The 22,697-nt window shown below is 40.2% G+C and overlaps 2 protein-coding genes across 3 annotated transcripts in view; both read left to right on the forward strand.

The window, feature by feature from the left end:
• Positions 1 to 9,857, forward strand: part of traf5 (Tnf receptor-associated factor 5) — a 36,463-nt gene extending 26,606 nt beyond the window's left edge. For both annotated transcript variants that reach the window (XM_085275942.1, XM_085275943.1), the window contains 2 exons: positions 8,424 to 8,589; positions 9,265 to 9,857. In XM_085275942.1, the coding sequence (XP_085132068.1) occupies positions 8,424 to 8,589; positions 9,265 to 9,851 (753 nt within the window). In that variant the 3' untranslated portion in view covers positions 9,852 to 9,857. The remainder of the gene's footprint in view (positions 1 to 8,423; positions 8,590 to 9,264) is intronic.
• A 714-nt stretch (positions 9,858 to 10,571) lies between these two features.
• Positions 10,572 to 22,697, forward strand: part of LOC146571940 (creatine kinase B-type) — a 33,376-nt gene continuing 21,250 nt past the window's right edge. The window contains exon 1 of the mRNA XM_085275946.1: positions 10,572 to 10,770. Within this exon, the coding sequence (XP_085132072.1) occupies positions 10,587 to 10,770 (184 nt within the window). The 5' untranslated portion in view covers positions 10,572 to 10,586. The remainder of the gene's footprint in view (positions 10,771 to 22,697) is intronic.

The raw sequence follows: 22,697 nt of genomic DNA on the forward strand, positions 1-22,697 counted from the left end.
AGGTGTAAAAGGGAAGAGGAGGATCCAAACAATGCAGTTATTGGGTGGCTCTAATGTGCAGTTGTACATATCAGAAAAACATTTAACCAATAGTTATGCAATTTGGGACAAGTCCAGAATAAATGGGTAAGAGAGCCTTCTCCAAGTTTATAACGATCGCATATTGGACTAATGGAAGGAAAAATCCTATGCAAATTAGTTTTTGAATAATGACGTCTGTGAAGCACTTTGAATTGAATTAATGGATGCCTTGCATTTATAGAACAAGAATGGATCCTACACAGACTCCTCTCCCAAACCTCATCTCCAAATAGCAAACCAAACTCTTCCTCCCATGCTGTCTTCAAAAAGTCAGATTTAAAAGTCAAATACTCTGAAAAACCATTCACAAAACCAGAGACCAACTTTTTAGAAGCCGGGGAGCTCAGAAGGAGCTTAAAAATTGGCTCCTCCTCCGGAAGAAATGGAAAGTTGAGGATACTCTGACGAACATAGCTTCTTATCTGTAAATAATGGAAAAAATGTGATGTAGGGAGAGAGAACTTGTTCTGCAACTGGGTAAATGATGCAAATTGCCTATCAATATATAAATCTTTAAGAGTAAATATACATTTCTGTGTCCAGACCTCAAAAGAGGCATCTAAACATGAGGGTGGAAATGCATGATTACGATATATTGGAGTATGGATCGAAGTGTCTGGTAGTGCACAACCTTTTTTGATCTGACTAAAGATTTTAACGCAGTTTAAAACTATAAAATTATTGACCTTGGTTCGCGGATTAGAAGACGAAAGAAGAAGAGCATCACTCTCTACAACCACCCGGGGGCGGGGTATTAGCAAACATGACCTTTTTGTACTCTTCCTGCCAGTAAGCAAGAGTTCTAGCATTCACAGCCCAATAATAAGACTGAAAACGTGGCAGACCAAAACCCCCTTAAGTTTGGATTTACATAGATGAACTTTTGATATCCTGTGAGTTTTAAAGCCCCAAACAAATGGTAATACTACTGAGTCGGCAAAAATATATAAAAATAGATATAAGAATTTAGGAGGAGAAACCATTTTGATTATGTTAATGAAACCTACCATGGAAATAGGGAGAGCCCTCCATTTCCTTTTTCAGTTTTTCAACTTGTGCAGAATAATTCAGCTTAAAGATCAATTTATGATCCTTAGGCAAAGTAACACCCAAGTATTTCAATCTATCTGTAATTTTAAAAGGCAAAGTTTTCAAAAACTCAACTTCCAGGTTTGCAGTCAAAGCCACAAACTCACTCTTCTGCCAGTTAATTGTATAACCCGAGATTTCACCAAATGACCTCACCAGATCCAATAGTACAGGAACAGATCACTCAGGATTTGATGAGAACAAAACAACATCATCCGCATATAAAGAAATGTAGTGCTTGATATTCCCCAATCGGACAGGGTCAATGGAGGGCTCATTCCTAATGTCTACTGCAAGAGGTTCAATAGCAACTGAGAAGAGCAAAGGCCTCAAAGGGCAGCCTTGTCGTGTCCTGCGGTGTAAAGAAAAAGGCGCTGATCTATCTTGGTTAGTGAGAATGGAAGAAGTGGGATGTCTATATAGCATATTAACCCATGATATAAACTGTTCGCCTAAACCGAACTTCTCCAGTACCTAGGGATGGGTATTGATAAGATTTTCACGATTCCGATTCCATTTTCGATTCTGTTTAACGATTCGATTCTTTATCGATTCTCTTTAAAAAAGGAGAACACTAAGGTCGATTAGCTTAGAACATAGGTGTCAAACTCTGGCCCCCTAATCACATTTGGCCCGCGAAGCCATACCAAATTACTATCAGAGCTGGCCTACTGGTATTATACAGCTAATATATATATATTGTTTAGTATTAAGCTTTGCTTGTTCCATATTCAGTTTTTCAGCAAAACGTGTTTGAGTCCATAAGAAAAGATTCATTCTTATATCTGGAGCAATAAATATATTTCAATAAATATTAACGTTAGCCCGCAACTTTGTTCCAGTTTTGAATTTTGGCCCACTGTGTGTTTGAGTTTGACACCCCTGGCTTAGAACTTTGTTTTATATCTTCTCTTTGAACAAGATAGAAATTTAGGAGTAACATGGCCTTACAAACCCAGCAGTGAGATCTTAAGAGATCCAGCCTACGGCTCTTCAATGGGGTGTCACAGGGTCCCCAGGAAAAAAAAATTGTAAATGTAAAATAATAAAATAAATATTCTTCAGTAGCAATAACAAAGTATAACATAAATTGTTCTGTGGCAATTACACAAGAATATCCAGTAATGTCCCTGCCTACAATTAAACACATTCACTTACCGAAAATCGGGGCATCTGCTGTGGCAAATGGGTGCAAGCCTTTTACCACAAACTTAGTCACTGCTTGGTGTCATTCATCTATCCTGGCCTGAAAGGAGACGCTACCGGTAGACTGCAGCGAGAGCTGCCAGCATCTGAGCCAGACTCTGTCTCTCTCATCACGGTCACCTAAAAGCACAGTAATGGCAGGTTTTGTAATAAGGCAGATCGCGCTAACATAATATGCACTGTTAGTTGATTATTTACCTGCCGCATTAACGGGAGAGGACGTGCAAACGTTACCGCTGCTGCTGGGTTGAGCTTCACGAGTCCGGAGCGGAATTAAAAACACGACATTCATTTAAGGTCATCGCGTGTTTTGTGAGCAAATGCTTTTGCATATTCGTAGTGTTTCCTCCCTTAACCTTCCTGCCTTCTTGGGACCTTTTTGTGCCACTGCTATGTGTTAAATGGCTGCCATTTCCACTGTGTTCAGTGGAATATAACCAAACTTGCCACAGGATAGTTTTTACCTGTCAATGTTAATATTCCAGTGTGAATTCCTTAAATCAGCCTAAAATGGCTGAGCAGCAGAAATCCCCACACCCATCACCCTGGGGACCATTTTCTGCCCATTGACTTCCATTATAAACGCTATTTTTCAACCCCAAATTATCATCATATGATTTTATTTTTTCTTCTTTTCTTGGATGTCAATGAAGACTCAGGGCCTTGAAGTTTTAATTTTTAAATTGCAAAAAAAATGCAAAAAAAAATAATGGCAGGTCAAAATGTATGTTGGTGCCAATCTTTGGTCCATCTAAAGGCCTACTTATAATGACAATCACATATTACTTCAACTGTTTTTTTGTGGAAATATTTAGTTTCGTTTTTTGGTTTTTGGGGCTTATAACACAGGGCGCTCATGTAATAACACTGGGATTTGAAGGGTTAAAACAACGAAAATATAATTAAAACTTTACATGAATATTTCAGGGAGAAGTAGTTTTACAAGGTTGGCTAATTTAAAGTGGAATAAAATATGGATATATGGTCTTTTTATGGCGTGGCTGAGAATGGTCCCTAGGGTGATGGGTGTGAGTTTTTTAAAGGATGGCAGGAGGGTTAAATGAAATATCTACTTTGCAAGTATTGCAAGTTGCCCTGTTGTCATCCGTTCTCGTAAAGTATAACCAAACTTTTGAGCGTTTGAGCCGCTTACGCGCCGTGTTTCCTGCCAGGTAAATGACGCTCCGCAACGTGATGACGTCATTCGGGGCAACTGGAATCGATAAGGGAATCGTTTGCAAAAATGGCAAACAATTCCAAGGAATTGAAACAGTGGGAACCGGTTCTCAACAAGAACCGGTTTTCGATACCCATCCCCACCAGTACCCCAAGCATATAGGCCCACTCGACCTGGTCAAACGCCTTTTCAGCATCTAAGCTCAGTACTGCGATCTTGCAAGTCCCCCAATGCCTATGATACATAATGTTCATCAATCTCCGAATGTTAAAAAAGGAAAACCTCTGGGGCACAAACCCAGTTTGATCTGGATGTAAATTAGCACATTTAATATATAAATTAAAAAATATTCAGTTCCTGCTACTTAAAGTTATAACTTAAAAGGAATAGCACAATAGAGTCACTTTTCCAATTTAGAAAAACTCAATTTTCAAGCAGTCTTTTGAATTAAACAAAAGTCAAATACCTGGACATTTTCTTGGTTTCCGGCAATAACACAATGTGATGTTATTATTCAAGAAATTATTTAAGAAAATAAAATCATTTCCTCAGAAAAAAACAGAGAAAAACACAGTTCTGGGGGTCATGTGGGAAGCAGCAGCGGTGGCAAAACAGGTTCGGAGGCCGACTGCGTGGGAAACAGCGGTGGTACAGGCAAAACTAAGGCTGCCATGATGGCAAAGAAAGTGCTGGTGTGGAAAGTGGCTGGTGTCAGTGCGACTTGGCAGCCATTGGCAGACGGCTGGTGTGCAGGGCCAGATGAGGCAGGACCACATGAGGCAGGACCAGACGGCGCACTGACCTCTGGTGGAGATGGAGATGGGGGAGACTGTGCGTAGAAGCTGCAGGTGGTTGAGCTGATGATTCAGTAGTCAGCAGCATGGAAGCTATGGGTGATGGAGCTGCAGGCGGTGGTGTGGCACCTGCAGATGGTTGTGCTGGTGATTGTGCTGGAGGTGACATGGCAGCCACTGGCAGTTGAGCAGGTGATGGCTGGGCGGACTATCCTAAGGCCCCGGCGGAGACGGATGGTGGCTTGGAAGCCGCAATCAGCTGGAGCAGCTCTCCTGAGCCTCCAGTGGAAACAGACATCAAACCAGCAGGTGTGGAAACCTCTGGGTGAGGCGAAGCTAGCTGGAGCTGCGCAGGGCACAAAGCCAGCTCAGGATGCTTCTCGGCCTGCAGAAATGTTAAGTCTTTTGCAGGCTGGATGAGCTCGCTTGAGCCCTCAGCTGACAGAGGAGGAGGCTGGGGCTGTTTGTGCCCAAGCTCTTAGCCGATGATGAAGGTGTCTGGGTCGGCTCACCCTAGCTCTCATCTGAGAAGGCTGGCAGAGCTCCCAGGTGGAAACAGCTGCAGGAGGTTGAGATGGCTCAGCCTCTTGGGAGAGTTTCAATCTCTGAAACAGCCACACACAGTTTGAGGATACATAAATCATTGTTAATGATGGAACAATGGACAGAGGAAAATACAGGGCTTAAATACACAAGGGAGTGTATTTAGTAATGAGGGACTCAGATACAGGAGGAGAGCAGGGAATAATCAAACATAATGAGACAAAGGGGAAGCTAAACTCAACATACTGAACACAGGACAAGGACTATCAAAATAAAATAGGAAGCATGAAACGGACACAGACTGACAGACTGAGACTCGGGAACAAAGGAAACATGAAACACAGAGACAAAAGTAACTAGATATGGAACACAGGGAAGACATAGTGACAGAGTGCTAAGACTCAGAACTAAGCATACAACACACGTAGACAAAATAAAGAGAACAAGAATACAGAACTAAACCTTCAACAGATACATGACACCAGGAACACAGGGGAGGCACAGAAACAAAACAGAAACTAGGAACTATAAATATAAATATAATACAAGCAGAAAACAATAATTCAAATAATATAACTTAAAAAAATTTCACAGACCCAGTACTATGACAACCAGCTTCCAGACCCCTGTACTCGGAATGATTACAGCGGTGTTCAGTCCTTGGGATAACTATAGTAGTGTAGGTGTAATGCATAGATCACTCCAAATATTATCAAGAAGTTCATCAGCATTTTTTGGAGGCCTCCAGTCTCTTTGATGGCAGACTTTCACAGTTTGGACATGTGCAGAGGTGGGCTGGTAGATATATTTGGCAAAGAATGTTAGATATTAATGAAAAATGAAAACAAAGTGGACCATTGCTAGAATTCAAAATCTCACTTTTGGTTTGAGGTTCATGCTAAATAATCTCTTTCCATTGTGGATTTTTTTTAAATTCAGCCATAACTTTTGCTGACTTGCTGACCTGTTTTGGAAGCCCACTACTTGAATAGTCATTGGTTGAATAAGACAACTGTTACGTTTGGTGTAGATGTAGGTTTTCCCAACAGTCACCTCAAGGTGCTTAAAATTGTAAGGGAAAGCTTACAATATTAAGCACCTTGAGGTGACTGTTGTGATTTAGCACTATATAACTAAAATTGAATTGAGTAGAACAATTCAAATTAGTAGAACATGTTAAGCATACTCTGTTTTAACTCTCAGTTCACCTACATTGGAAATAATAATAATAATAATAATAATAATAATAATAATAATAATTAGTCTTTCAGAAGAAAGAGAAGTAGAATTTTGGATGGCTACTATCTTCTTTTTTTTTTATTCATGTTTTGGATGGACAGAAACATATACACATATACAACGGGAGTAATAATATTGTCAGTTCTCCGTCTTAACAGCAACAAACAAATAAGAGCTAACAATAGCTAAAGAAAACCAAAAGAAAAAAGAGAAAAAAACAGAAGAAAAAAAAACAGAAGAAACAAAATAAGAAACTGCCTACTGGGAAACACCAGCAAAAACAAGAACAAAAGGGGCAGAACACCCAGGTGCCTAGAAACTAAACTCGACCTTGACCAATTTCTTTCCTCTACTGGCTGTCAAAGAAAAAGAACAACAACAACAATGACAACGACATAAGGAAAACAAAATAAGAAAAAAAAAACAACGTATCACATTATCTAAGAGACATTGTCGATGTACAACAAAAAGTGACCCCAAACCTGATCAAAAATATCTTCTCTCCCCTTAACTCTGTACGTAACCTGTTCATATAATGCCATCTTGGACATTTGTTCAGACCATTCCCTGAAACAACAGGGGCTGGATGATTTCCAGTGCCTTATCCTGCAGCCTGTTATGAAAGCCAAACGCACCCATAGTCTCTGTCTTCTAGTGAGAATACTGCTGTCAGGTAACAGACCCAGGGCACACAAAGCTGGAGACTTAGAAAGGTGAAGATTAAAAAGATCATTCACAAGGTTAATGATCCCATCCCACAAATAATCATTTTTCCGGCATCCATACAACATGAACTAGGGTCCCGGCTTCCTCCTGACATTTCCAGCAGGTGTCAGTGTAAGCAAGCTTCAACCTGACTAGCTTACTGGGAGTCCAGTAATTTCTGTGAAGCAACTTGTATTGGATAAGCTGAGATTGTGCTTCACGTGAGCAAACATACCATGATGAAGCCAGCTTCTTCCAACTATCCCCTGAAATCTGAATTCCCAGATCCTTCTCCCAGCACTGCCTCAGCCCCTCCAAATTGGGAGAGTGCGCCTCTCTGAAGATCCCATAGAATTTGGATGCTCTGATTCTATTGATACCAGGAGCTGCAAACACCTCCTGAATACTAGATGGAGGGTCTGAGTTATTGTTCAAAATGGCTTTAATACAGTGTCTAACTTGAAAAAACCTCCAAATTTCCCTTGGATCCAGATTACATTCTTGTCTGATTTCCACAAATGATTTCATGCCAGTTTGCCCAAATAAATCCCCCACCTGGTTGATACCTGCCCTAAACCAAGCCTCCCACCTGAACGGTTTCTTACCAATTAATATTTTCTTATTATACCAGATAGAGGCTCTAGAGGTAAGATAGGGGCTAGTGTTGATAAATTGATGAGCTCTAAACCAGGTCTCTTGTATGAAAGCCAATACTGGATCTTTAAACGGTACTGGTCTTCCCCTCTGAGTGAGGAAGGCCTCTAAAGATGAGGGAGTCACAAGACTTGAGGACAGAGGACAGGGCGGTGAGGACAGAGCTAATGAGTTGAATCTGTTTTTCAACAGACTCAACATTGCCATAAATGCTCACCCTCCTACTGACTTACTTGTAGTCAGTGTGCAATCCAAAGCCACAGCACTCTCTCTCCCTCCCCCTCCACATGGCACCATAGCTTCGGGTAAAAGTCCTGACACCCCTCCCCCACCTATCATTTTCACTCATGACCAGGTTCAAAGACAAATGAGAAGATTCCACTCAGGCAAGTTTGCTGGACACATAACTTATTTATTTGAACAGTTTCAGTCAGGTTTCAGAGCTCATCACAGCACAGAAACAGCTTTAATGAACAGCTTTCTTGTCCTGCTAGACCTCAGTGCAGCATTCGATACTGTTGACCATAATATTTCATTAGACCATGCTGTAGGTGTTAAAGGCACTGCACTACAGTGGTTTAAAACATATCTATGTACTAGACTCCAAGTTCATGTAAAAGAAGAGGCCTCTTCACACGTTTCACAGGGTTCTGTGCTAGGACCAATTCTGTTTACGTTATGCATTCTTCCCTTTGGCAGTATCATTAAAAGGCATAACATTAATTTTTACTGCAATGCTGATAATACCCAATTTTATCTACCCATGATGCCAGATAACAATGTTTTTTTCTGAAATTTTTTTTCTTTTTTGTTGATTATATTCTGTCTTTCTTAATTTTAACTACCATAAAATTTAGAGAATGTTTTATTTACATTTGATGTAAATAAACACACAAATTACCCCACTGTACCCATGTCTGTCTGTGTATTATCAGAGAACTCTTAGAAGGCAAGAGGATACCCTATCTTCTGTCCAGCTGGACCTCCAGCAGGTGTCTCGGGGGCTTCGTCCTCATCTGGAGGAGCTAGCACAGCTCAGGAAGTCTCTGGATGTTGCGATGCAGGAAGTGTCTGAAGTTGAGGCCCTTAGAGAGCATCTAGGTAACTGAACCTCAGACCTCTTTACCACAGTAAATGTAACAGCGTCTTCCCTGTATTAATAAATTGTTACTTGGTCAGATATGAAATATGCTGTCTTCATTTAGCAACAGAGACTGTAGCTAGACAATGTCAAGTAGTCTGGTGCGATCCTCCAGTAATATCTTTCACCATCCACCACTTGTCTCAACAAGGTTAAGAGAAGGTTCCAGTTCTCCACTTTCTTTACTTTCATGTTTTCAAGAACATGAAAAACGTTCTTAATCGTAAATTGAAACAATGAGTAATTTCTGCATTGATGCAATATAAAATGAAGAAAAATATCAGTTGTCCTCCTTCCAACAGTCTGTGCTTCTGATTTTGAAATTTAAAATACCAGATTAGGACCCTTTATGGACTTTTATGGATGTCGTTTAGTCTGAGCTCATTTACTATAAACTTTCTGGATAAAGTCATTAACACATAAAAGAAATGAGGTAAGATACTAAGGCTGCAACCAACAGTTATCTTCATAATCACAATCTGGAATCTGAAAAGGTTAATCCAGCCTTGGTGGTTATTACTCTGTTTTTCTGAACTAAATGAACAGTAAAATAATTCAACAATGATTGGGCGTGTCTAGACAGTAAAGAATATTTCAGGATTTCGCTAAATGATCTTATTATGTTCTTCAACCAGGAACCTTGGAGGAGAACTTAAAGCGTCACTCAGGCCTCCTACATCTTCATGCTGCTCAACTTAATCTCAATAAAAAGCACCTGCAGGAGCTTGAAGCGACATCTTATGATGGGAAGTTGATCTGGAAAATTGAAGACTTTGGGAAGAGGAGTGGGGCAGAGGCCAATGGTCAGCTGTCATGCCTGACAAGTGTGCCATTCTACACTGGACGCTGTGGATACAAGATGGCCATTAAAGCCTATCTGAATGGGGATGGGGAGGGAAGAGGTACTCACCTGTCACTTTATGTAGTCCTCATGCCTGGAGACTTTGACACTCTTCTGCCATGGCCTTTCAGACAGACTGTGTCTCTCTCTGTTCTGGACCAAAGTGGTGCCTCTAACCATCGGAGTCTCAGCTTCAGACCTGACCCTACCACCAAATGCTTCCAACAACCCACTCCTGAATCCCAGACCAATGTTGCTGTTGGATTTCCTTGCTTTATTTCCCACAATATGCTGCAAACTCCCCAAAATGCTCTGTACGTTAAAGACAACACGCTATTTGTGAAAGCTAAGGTGGATATGACAGGTTTTGAGCAGCTGTAAAATTTCTTCATTATCTGATGATAAGCTTAAATGACAATATTAACAAAGATATACCATAGGGATGGGGTCATGTGGCCCAGCCTTAAGATGGCAGCATAGCGGGATTGCTACTAAGACAGCGTACAAACTGTACGCTGTTAGTGTGGTTTGGAATATACAGCATTGAAATGTCTAAAGCTTCATCTGTCAAACGGTGTGAAATCTTTCCCGAAGACGCAAGACAGGCACTAAGACAACCGCACCAAATCCAGCACACAACACAGATGAAGTATTGGATGAGTTCAAATCAAATCTGAGACATATTGAACCAGGCGGCTCATATCGAGGAGGCTGAGGCTTGCATTGTTGAGGTAGAAAGCACACTTGAAAAAAACAGAAACATCACTGAACTATCAAAAGAATCCTACTTCTTGAAGCCAAAACAGATGACTTAGAAAACCGAGTAAAATGAAAGAACTTGTGCATCTTTGGCATAAGAGAGGAAGCAGAGGGGAAACAACCACTCTTCGACTTTATTAACAACATGCTACCTAAATGCTGGGGCTAGCGCCTGACAAGTCATTCACACTGGAACGAATACATCGCACGCTAGCCCCCGGGAAACAGAACAGAGCGGTGCTCATTGGTTTCTTAAAATTCCAAGAAAAAGAACTGGTATATTGGGAAGCAAGAAAACAACAAATTACACAAGATCACATTTGCATAGGATCTGTCTGCGGAAATGGTTAGGATCCTATGGGGATTTTTACCAGGTTGTCAAGCTGCTTATTGATAATAATGCCTTCCATGGATTCCAGCACAACCCCTATAGGCCCAGGATCCTGTACGATGGAAAGATCCACCTTTTCTCAACACCTCAAGAAGCTGAAAAATTCTATAAGAATCTGCCAAAGGACACATGAGAAGATGCCCATGATCAGTAAGTCGTAAAGGACAAGTTACTTAAACAACAGGTTAACCTTTAAGACATTTAATGAGACAGCTCCTGCTCCTACATAACTGATTAGCAACAGAGTCATTGACAAGAGACAGATAAAATCTTGAGTTTGAATTAATACAACATAACTGGGCATTTTAAAGCGCATATTCGTTCTAAGTTTAATCTGAATTGTTTTAGGATCTATACTAACAGCTGAGCCTTAATTAAGTCATTATTTTTTGCTATCGAGGGTAAACTTTATTTTATTATGGAACAAATTAGTACCTTTATATGATTAGTAGACACTGTCTGATTTATGGGGCTTTAGTGAGGTTGCGTTGACTAGTTACTCCTCAGTGATGTGGATTAACACTAGGGTTGCCAACCGTCCCTTAAAAAACGGAATCGTCCCGTATTTCGAAACAAAAGTACACGTCCCGTATTGAGCTAATAAGGGACGCACTTTGTCCCGTAATACAGTGAGAATCAAAAGTAGTCTATAAATGTTTATGGAATTAACGCTTTGTTTGAAATCATAATTCCCAGCCCCTCTCCTGCTTTGTGACCAATGAGCTGACAGCACACTTATGACAATTCGAGTATGACAATTCAGATTACCGCTCATCTCATTGGTCGAGGAAAGGTCGCTTGCGGAGAAAATACCGGAAGACAACAGATGACCACAACAAGAAGCATGGCCAACAGGGGAACAAACGCCGACTCTGCGGTGCAAGTCTCGGATGACAGTACACCTAAAGCTGGGCAAACACTGTGCGATTTTTTTCAGTCACGTTATTCAGCTCCTGCTCAAACTGCACGATTGACTCGCAGGGGTTAGAAGTTCGTATGTCACGATGTACTCTCACACTATACGGCCCGATGCTCTGATGGGACCTGAGTGCTCACACTGTGCGTCCATAACATGAAGGTTATAACAGAAAATCTGTCGCTCGCTCTCTCTGTCTTTCACTCACACAGACACACCACTACCATCAACTTTGCTAAATTGCTAATGAAAAACATGATCAGGCAGCTGTGATTGAGCAGCAGTGTAGATCCAACTATTTTCACGGTTGTTGTGGTTGTGATAATTTTGTGATGCCACATCGAAAAGGCTCGGATGAGCTTTCCAAAGTTCTACAAGTTGTGCCTCCATCGCTTGTGTCCAGATCACACGCTGCACAGCCGTGCTGCGCCGTCTTTTTCACCAACGTTTACGTTTGCGCGCGAGCAGTGTGAGCGGCTGTGGTGAGAACCTCACGAGCGATTGATGATCGGGAGCTGGTCGTGAGGTGTTAATCACTTCTCGTTACCCCACGTATACTACACGACGCACGATGAAGGCCAAAATCGGTCCGATCACTCAAAAATCGGCTCAAAATGGGCCAAAAATCGCACAGTGTGAGCCCAGCATTAGAGCAGCAATGTTTGTTCCCCTCAGAGAAAGGGAAGAATGGGAAAAGGAAAACACCTGGCTGGAAAACGTTAATATGGGCATGTGCAGTGAATATCAGCGCTATGTGGCCAGAAGTGTGATAATATAATTTATTTTGTGTAATAAACAACTGCAAGGATAGATGATTACAACAAATTGATGACTAATACATAAAAGTAATACATAGATGAATAATGATGATGAGTTATGATGCGTAATCATGGGAACAAGCGGGTTTACAAACAGGAGCAGCTGATTAGCATTAGAAAAGCTGAAATAATACCTCAACTGAAGCCAATTGTACTAAATGCACTAAATGTGCACTGTTACAAGAATATTTTTCTTTCTATTGTTTTCTATTATTTTAAGTTAAGCAGGACAGAGTGCTTTTAAAGAAAGATTTACTTATATTCTCAAAAGTTAAGCATGACAGGCTTCTGTTTAAGAAAGAGACCTGTTTTACTGTGTTAATGTTGTCATTTTGAGCTAAAAATAAATGGCTAAATGATCATTTGTTTCACATGTGTTCATATCACAAAGAATAGAATATGCATCTACTTAAATCAACTTCAAGTCAAATGGTTAAAAAAATAATTTCACACACAAAAAAAGAGCTAGAAAATTCACCACACTGGGAAGGGTGAAGACAACTGGGTCGCCCGGCCCTGGCCACGAGGTGTCCCTTATTTATTTTTCAGGGAGTTGGCAACCCTAATTAACACCCTCCAAATATTTTGCTCAAGGGAAGGGGGAGGCATTTCTGATAAGTAAATGCAAATGTTCAATCAGAGATTGTTTACAAGTTCTGTATCTGGTGTGTGTGAGTATGTGAATGTATGTGCAAACCTGCATCTCCTTTTTCCTTACTTTGTCTATCTTAAGTACACAATCTGATACTATTTTATGAAGAGGACAACTAAAGAAAACATTTTGAACGTTAACATTCCGTTAACATCCTCTTATAGGGGAATCAGTCTTATGGGTTGTAGTGATGGGTCGGTTGCGAACGAAATGGCTCTTAGAGCCGGTTCTTTGACATGAACGACGAGAGCCGGCTCCTTATCGCGAGCCGTGGGGTTTTTTTTCTTTCTCTCACCCTCTCTCTCTCTGGCACTTTTTTTTCCGCTTCACTCCGCGTGCTTTACGCTGGGCAGAGGGGGGAGGGGCGGTAGTTACATTCAGTAATAATAATGGATTTGGATTTATATAGCGCTTTTCAAGGCACCCAAAGCGCTTTACAATGCCACTATTCATTCACTCTCACATTCATACACTGGTGAAGGCAAGCTACGGTTGTAGCCACAGCTGCCCTGGGGCAGACTGACAGAAGCAAGGCTGCCATATCGCGCCATCGGCCCCTCTGGCCAACACCAGTAGGCGGTAGGGTAAAGTGTCTTGCCCAAGGACACAACGACCAGGAGAGAGAGCCCGGGGATCGAACCGGCGACCTTCCGGTTACAGATACGCTTCCCAACCCCCTGAGCCATGGTCACCCCAGTAGCACAGGAACAGAGCGGGAGGGAGAGACAGAGAAAAAGCCAGGGACAACAACCTCACATTCATTCATTCATTTCATTTATTTGTTCATTTTCAGGCACAACAAATACCTATATTGAACATAAAATGCACAAAACAAAAAAAAAACATTAGAAAGGTATAGTAATCATCCACAACTATTTTCAGTTGCAGATGATAAAGGATTCAGAAAGTTAGTCATGCAAGCCCATATGACAGAGAATATGCATGTATTTTTTGTTTTCATATTATAATTTATATTTAATTGTGTTGTGGTTTGCAGTGTTTTGTGTTGTTTCACTTTAAATGTGTAAAAGGAAAAAGCTAAAAATTTAAATAGTTAAAAGTTGAAATGTGAATAGTTGATTTTTGTATTATATGATTTATTTATTACAATTTATGTGGAGTGAATAAATAAAAGTATATTTACGGTGGCCCCTACAGACAAAGCACATACAAACTTCAAATCATGTACGAACTCTGAAGCACGTACAAACTCCAAAACACGTAAAAACACGTACAAACTCCAAGACACGTATAAAAGACAACAGAAGTGCTCCAGGATGCTAGGGGCAGTGTTGAGCTTTTGTTACCTAGTGGCTACACAAGCCAGCAAGTACCAACGACCGGATTTGGTGTGTGGTAGTAACATGTAAATGAACATTTTTTTTTTTTAATTATTTGACTATATATGAATGCTTGTGTATAAATACACAAACAATACACATATGCTTTCATGCTTTCAATTGTGTAATTTAAGTGATCTAGGTAGCTCTGTTTTGGAAGTTCAGTTCATGCTAGAAATGTGTTTTGGATTTTGTACGTGTTTTGTCTCTAGGGGCCACCGCATATATTTCTATATAAACATATATAAATAAAACCACTTTTTTTTTTACATTAGTAATTCCTTTTGTGCATAATTTTATATTATTGTTAATAATAAATTAACTGAAGCAACAAAACCTGAAGAGCCGGTTCGGAACCGAAAGAGCCGGCTCTTTTTAGTGAGCCGATCCGAAAGAGCCGGTTCTCTAAAAAGAGCCGGAAATCCCATCACTAATGGGTTGTGATACAAAGATTTTGTGTAAAGCGTTTTCTAGGAGATTGGATAAATATGTGCTTAATTTGATAATAGACGATCAACAAGGTTTTGTTAAAACGAGACAAGGCTATCACAATAGAAGACGTGTCCTCAATGTACTGTATGACAAAAACAATAATGACACACCACTGTTATCACTAGATGCATGCAAAGCCTTTGATAGAATAGAATGGATCTATCTCTTACAGGTGCTCCCCAAATATGGACTGGGTGAAACATTTCTCAAATGGATCTGGTTCATGTATACAAGCCAGACAGTGCAAGTTTTAACTAACAATAACATGTCAAAACCCTTTAATTTACAGCAGTCAACCAGGCAGGGCTGCCCTCTGTCTGTTTGTGTTAGCAATAGAGCACAAACACAATGTTCAAATATAAGGGTGTTCATAAGTGCACGTGACACCAGGACACCCTAGGCTGGAGGTCGATGATCGATTTTTGTAATCATATCACCAGACCTGGACATTCGGGTAAAGAGAGGGGCTGAGCTATCAATTGATCACCACCCAGTGGTGAGTTGGATCAGGTGGATGCTGGACAGACCTGCCGGGTCACTGAGTCCAAATGGACCATGTTCATGACCTCCATTGCCGAAGTCACTGCACTGAGATTCAAGATTCAATTCAATTTGTCACGTGCATAGTTATACAAGTACAACACAGTGAAATGTGACCTGATACGCTCCTCGACTATGCAAAAAAGAGAGAGAGAACTTTATTATACAGTGAATGAGTATATACAAAGAGGACATTATGTGCAAGTGGGTGAGTTATATACTTTGTATAAATTAAGATAAAATAGAACAATCTTGAAATTTACAGCTAGTGTACATAGCGTAGGTAAGATGTTAAAGTGTCTTGTGCTGTAGTAAAGCCAGAATGATCAGGAGGTAATTTAGTCATTTAAATCAGCTGTGATGGATCAAGGACAAATCTAAAACCTGCAGGACCTCAAGGCTCTTCAGTAGGGATGGGTATCGTTTAGGTTTTATACGATACCAGTACCAAACCGGTACTTTTGAAACGGTGCCGGTGCTCGAACCGGTGCTTAAAGAATGGAGAACACAAAATTGGTCCAAAAACCTCTCATGTTCAGCTGTTTTTTTGTAAAAAGATAACAATGTTAGCCTTTTCTGCAGCTATAGGGGATTTATGGTATCACTCAAGCTATCAAATACGGCGCATTTCTCGGCTTTTAACAAAATGCTATACGTCGCCAGGTGTTTCATCAGATTCGAGGTGTTACCTCCTTTGCACAGTATCACCTTGTTGCACTTGTTGCAGGCTGCTGGGTTTGCAACTTTTGCTGTGAAGTACAGCCAGAATTTGACCGCTTCACCTTGGGCATTTTTAATCTGTAGCTCTGCTCTAAAAGAATGTACGTACCTGGGCCTGCTTACTATCCTAGGAAAGGTAAAATGATTGGCTAGAATCCAAAGTGTATGACATCTCAGGAAAAAAAAGCACCGAAATAAAGTACCGAAATGTGCGCTGCTTTTCGGTCTGGTTACTACCGTTTATGTCAGAACCGGTGCCGGTACCCATCCCTACTCTTGAGGCCTGGAGTTGGCCACCACTGCTTTAGATGGCTATCTATTTAAATTATTTCTTGATTCAACAGGTCTGCCAGTAATCAGGCCCGCGTTTGTTTAGTGAAACTGAACTCAGCTTTCTAAAAGTGGTTATCACCATTAATGGTTTAAAAAGAGGGACGATTACTTTTTTACACACGACCTGGTAGGTTTGGAAGATTTTACTCCCTTAATTAATCAGTGAAATGCTCATTTAAAAACTGCATTTTGTATTTACTTTTTTTTTTAATTTACAATTTTTTGATGATCTGAAACATTTAGGTGTGACAAAACACTAGGAAATCAGGAAGGGGGAACACTCTTTCACACCACTGTAGGTGTCCCAAGCTTTACAGCATCATCATTCAAAAAGCCTTGAGGCTGCCAAAGGAAACAGGCATAGCACTGCAAATATTTCCTGGATGAACAATTCCCAATTTTAATGAATTAATCTCAATTCACTCTATTACTTAAAATGTAACATGTTGATAATTTTCAATTTATGCAAGTTCTAAGAAATTATCTTTTTTTTCATATATTTTTATTGAAATTTTCTTTTATAATTCAATTCAATTCAATTCAATTTTATTTATATAGCGCCAAATCACAACAAAAGTCGCCTCAAGGCGCTTCATAGATACAGAGAAAAACCCAACAATGATATGACCCCCTATGAGCAAGCACTTTGGCGACAGTGGGAAGGAAAAACTCCCTTTTAACAGGAAGAAACCTCCGGCAGAACCAGGCTCAGGGAGGGGCGGGGCCATCTGCTGCGACCGGTTGGGGTGAGAGAAGGAAGACAGGATAAAAGACATGCTGTGGAAGAGAGACAGAGGTTAATAACAGATATGATTCAATGCAGAGAGGTCTATTAATACATAGTGAGTGAGAAAGGTGACTGGAAAGAAAAAACTCAATGCATCATGGGAATCCCCCGGCAGCCTACGTCTATTGCAGCATAACTAAGGGAGGATTCAGGATCACCTGGTCCAGCCCTAACTATATGCTTTAGCAAAAAGGAAAGTTTTAAGCCTAATCTTGAAAGTAGAGATAGTGTCTGTCTCCTGAATCCAAACTGGAAGCTGGTTCCACAGAAGAGGGGCCTGAAAACTGAAGGCTCTGCCTCCCATTCTACTTTTAAATACTCTAGGAACAACAAGTAGGCCTGCAGAGCGAGAGCGAAGTGCTCTGATAGGGTGATATGGTACTACAAGGTCATTAAGATAAGATGGGGCCTGATTATTTAAGATTTTGTATGTGAGGAGCAGGATTTTGAATTCAATTCTGGATTTAACAGGAAGCCAATGAAGGGAAGCCAAAACAGGAGAAATATGCTCTCTCTTTCTAGTCCCTGTCAGTACTCTTGCTGCAGCATTTTGGATTAGCTGAAGGCTTTTCAGTGAGTTTTTTGGACATCCTGATAATAATGAATTACAGTCGTGCAGCCTGGAAGTAATAAATGCATGAACTAGTTTTTCAGCGTCACTCTGAGACAGGATATTTCTAATTTTAGAGATGTTGCGCAAATGGAAGAAAGCAGTCTTACATATTTGTTTAATATGTGTGTTGAAGGACATGTCCTGGTCAAAAATGACTCCAAGGTTCCTCACAGTGTTACTGGAGGCCAAGGTAATGCCATCCAGAGTAAGAATCTGGTTAGATACCATATTTCTAAGATTTTCAGGGCCGAGTACAATAACCTCAGTTTTATCTGAATTAAGAAGCAGAAAGTTAGCGGCCATCCAGGTCTTTATGTCTTTAAGACATTCCTGCAGTTTAACTAATTGGTGTGTGTTATCTGGCTTCATGGACAGATAGAGCTGGGTGTCATCGGCATAGCAGTGAAAATGTATGCTATGTCTTCTAATGATGCTGCCTAAGGGAAGCATGTATAATGTAAACAGAATTGGTCCTAGCACTGAACCCTGTGGAACTCCATAATTAACCTCAGTGTGTGAAGAGGACTCTCCATTTACATGCACAAATTGGAGTCTATTAGATAGATATGATACAAACCACTGCAGTGTAGTACCTGTAATACCTACAGCATGTTCTAATCGCTCTAATAGGATATTATGGTCAACAGTATCAAATGCTGCACTAAGGTTATACAATACAAACAAATGTTTGAACATCCTCACATTCACACACCCATCCACACTTCAAACCCTTCTTCTTTCCCTTCTTTCTCATGAACAGCCTCCACCTCCACTCCCTATCATATCCTTGTATGGCTTCCACATATTCATAAAGTCCAATTGTTTGCCCTTGGCAATATATGTTAGCCTTTCCAGGCCTAGAGAGTCTGCAATTTCCTTCTTCCAGAGTCCCATGGAGGGAGCATCCATACTCCTCCAACATAGTGCAATGGCTCTTCTGGCTTTAAGTAGTCCATAGTCCAGTAATTTAGTCTGTTTTGCCAGTTGTTTAAATTCCCTTGGATATTCCAAGTACACAGAGTTTACCTTTTAAAGGGATTTTTACCTTAAACATTTCAGACAGACATTTGATTGCATCTTTCCAAAATTCCTGGATTTTAGGACATTCACATGGAGAAGAGTTCCCTTTTCAACTTAACATTTAGTAGAGATGTCTGAAATGTGATTGGACATATGATGGAGCTTGATGGGTGTTTTATAGGTTCTCATGACCCATTTATATCGGAGAAGTGTAAAGCGCATGTTTATTGTTTGTTTTTGTGCTTTTAAGCAAGACTGGTTCCAATCACTTTCATCTATGTCCTCTTGGATTATCCCTTCTCCATGCATCTAACATGGCTGAGTCTTTGGCTGAGGAAAGCATCAATAAGTTATAATACATAGAAAGAAAGCCTTCCCTTTTGTATTCTCAATGCATACCTCCTGTATTTTTTGTAATGGTGGAAGGTCAGGAATCTGTTGCATTTTTGATGACATATAATTTTTCAATTGTACCCACATAGCAAAGTTGGTATGGCCCGGATCTGACCCACACAATCTGCTTACACAGGGCCCACATGACGGCCCTTTGGTGGCCCAAATCAGGTTTGCCAGATGTGGCCCGCACAACGCCAGTTGTAGACACACTGCTGGCCCTGTGCTGGCCCAGAACAGTTTCAGCTCTGGCCCCAGATGTCAGCCTAATGTGTACCTCAATCAAGCCATGTAATAACAACATGTGTCGGAACATAATAGTGCAAAAGTAACATGACAAAACTCTGTTCGCACAGTAAATGGACTGATTGTTATATAGTGCTTTTCGAGTCTCCCAGATTACTCAAAGTGCTCTATACAACATGCCACATTCACCCAATCACACACTTTCTCTAAACTGAGTGCTTCCTCACATCTGGTTGACATACACCCTGCCGTGACACCAGTCAGTCAGAAGTGCCAGCTTGATGTCGGATCCGGGCCACACCTGTTTTCTATGTGCCTGGGCCACATAAGCCAAACCACAATCAAGCCAGATATGGCATGTCATTACATAGACAGGCCTGGCCCATATCTGGATGACATACGTCTTATCATGCCGGAAGTCAGCCAGCAGTGCCGGCTTGATACCAGATCCGAGCCAGATCTGTCTGCTATGTGTGTAAGTATTTAAGGAAGTGCTTTGGGGGTATTAAATATTTTTTGACCTGACCAAAAGTGAGCAACATGCTGTCTGCATATAGATCTTTAACTTTTTGAATCCCTTCAATTTTCCACATTTTAAATCCTCCATCATTTTTACCAGGAGTAAACTTTTCATTACCCCAAATAGGAGTGAATTGCGAAAGCGTTGGAGGATCGCCGAAATTTTTATGTGTTGCATGCCAAATTATAATTGTGTTTTTCAAAAATGGGTTTGTTGTATTCTTTTTTAATATCTCGGTGTCTGAAGAATATAGAAAAGTGTTTAAGGGAAGATCTAGAACAAATTCTTGCTCAATGTTGACCCAGGATGTTGTTGGGCAAAAATAATGGAAATTTCTCCACAGCTGTAAAAGACCCAGTGCCAGTTATTGCACATGATTGCAGCTGTTGCTGCTAAGGGTGGTCCAAAAAGTTATTAGATTTAGGGACAATCACTTTTTCACACAGGGCCATATAATTTTGGATTTTTTTTCCCCTTAATAATAAATACCTTCATTTAGAAACGGCATTTTGTGTTTACTTGCGTTATCTTTATGTAATATTTACATTTTTATAATTATCAGAAACATTTAAGTGTGACAAACATACAGAAAAACAGAAAGGTGGCAAACATTTTTTCACACTATGGTATTTTTGGATGGGGAATGTCGCTGCATAGCCACTTTCAGATTTAGAGAAATTAAATCAGGTTGTTTGTTTTGTCAGGTTGTTTTGCAGGATGTTTAACAATATGAAAAACATAAATCATAATGACAACAGAAAACAATCAAAATTACACAAGTTGACACACACAAGTTGACACACACAGGTTTAAATGACTACTAAAGGTAGCTATCCTCCCCTGTGATCTGTTTGCTTGTGTTACGTCTGGTTCAGTTTGGGTAAGAAGGAAAAACAGCCGAGTCCGTGTAGGTGACAAACATAGTGATTTTATTACATGCTTCTAAGACAGAAGCATGGGAAGACAAGCGTACAGCCACAGATCTCCAAAGAGTGGACCGTTCCCCATCCTTATATAACCCATCACACAGTTAGACCTTACTGGAAATGATAACAGTCTCCCCATAGTCCAAAGTTCTCTTTATACAAACATCAGATGATACTTTAGAGAAAAACAAGTGTGTGACATGGCATGTTGTGCAGTTCTGTGAGCCTGTGTGTCCAACTAGAGAATGTCCTGACATGACCTCCCTGTGTAAATAAGGGTAAACGTGCGTGTTTACATAACTCTCTATGTGCATGTTCTGATGTAGGCCTGCAAATGAATTAGAACAAGGTCCTGCTGGACCCTCCAGTTATGGACGGTGAATACAATGCTGTGGATACCATTTGAGACTTGATTACAATGATGATAACCTGCATACATTAATGATTGATACTTCTAATTATAACTGTGATCATAAGAATACAAAATAAAATATCTCCTGGTCACACTTGTAATAAGTGTATGTCTATAAAACGTTAGTGAGTTTCTGGGCTTGGGGGCATGGTGAAAGCAAAAAAATTATTAAAGGATCTCCAGGAGAAGATAGATGAACTTTACAAAACAGGAAAAGGATATAAAAAGTTATCCAGGAATTTGAGACTGCCAATCAGCAGTATCTAAACTCTGATTGAGAAGTGCATGTATCTAGCGTAGTGGGCATAATAACAGCAGAAAGCGCACACATACTTGCTCATATAAGTTACTATTGAAACACATAATCAGGCAACAACAAGAACCACTCTCATTTACATATTGCACCCTTGTGGAACCTCTCGCTACACTTTTTTTTTCCTGAGTGATGTATGTCTTTTATTCTCATTCATTTAAGCATCACACACAGTGAGCAACATTAGCTACACATTAGCTATGGGCACATTAAGGTTTGTCACATGGAATCTGTTGGAGCCAGAGGTTAAGGATAAGAGGTTAAATATATTTTAAAAAACAAACAAAACAAAAAAAAAAACTACAGGCAGACCTGTCACAGCTACAGATGAATTTAAAACACTTGTGTTTCCTAATGTGTTCTCAGCCTGCTATATCTTTAGGGGAATAGTAATTTTAATACATAAAAGTGTTAATTTATCGAATTTCCCAGAGGAACCCACCCGAGGGATTAATAAAGTTCTATCTTATCTTATCTTATCTTATCTTATTTCACAGTACTCAACAGAGTTATAGATCCAGAGAGAAAATTTCTAATCATGAAATTATCTATACAAAGATATGTATTGTAAGTGTATAGGGCCCAAATGTTGACGATATCTTGGTCTTCCACGCTTTTTTTTTTACTGTAGACTCTGAATATCTAGGTTGCTCTCTTGTTCTTGAGGGAGACCTCAACTTTAGACTAAATTAAGAAATGGACAATCTTAATGCAATAATCCAGGTACAATGGCTCGCAAAAGTATTCGGCTCCTTGAACTCTTCCACATTTTGTCACATTACAGCCACAAACATGAATCAATTTTATTGGAATTCCACGTGAAAGACCAATACAAAGTGGTGTACACGTGAGAAGTGGAATGAAAATCAGACATGATTCCAAACATTTTTTACAACTAAATAACTGCAAAGTGGGGTGTGTGTACTTATTCAGCCTCCTTTGTTCTGAGTGCAGTCAGTTGCCCATAGACATTGCCTGATGAGTGCTAATGACTAAATAGAGTGCACCTGTGTGTGATCTAATGTCAGTACAAATA

Source organism: Mchenga conophoros, linkage group LG6, assembly GCF_057382185.1.
Source record: "Mchenga conophoros isolate Kocher_MC1m ecotype Shallow Benthic linkage group LG6, M_conophoros_male_GT1.1, whole genome shotgun sequence".
In the NCBI taxonomy this organism is placed as follows: domain Eukaryota; kingdom Metazoa; phylum Chordata; class Actinopteri; order Cichliformes; family Cichlidae; genus Mchenga; species Mchenga conophoros.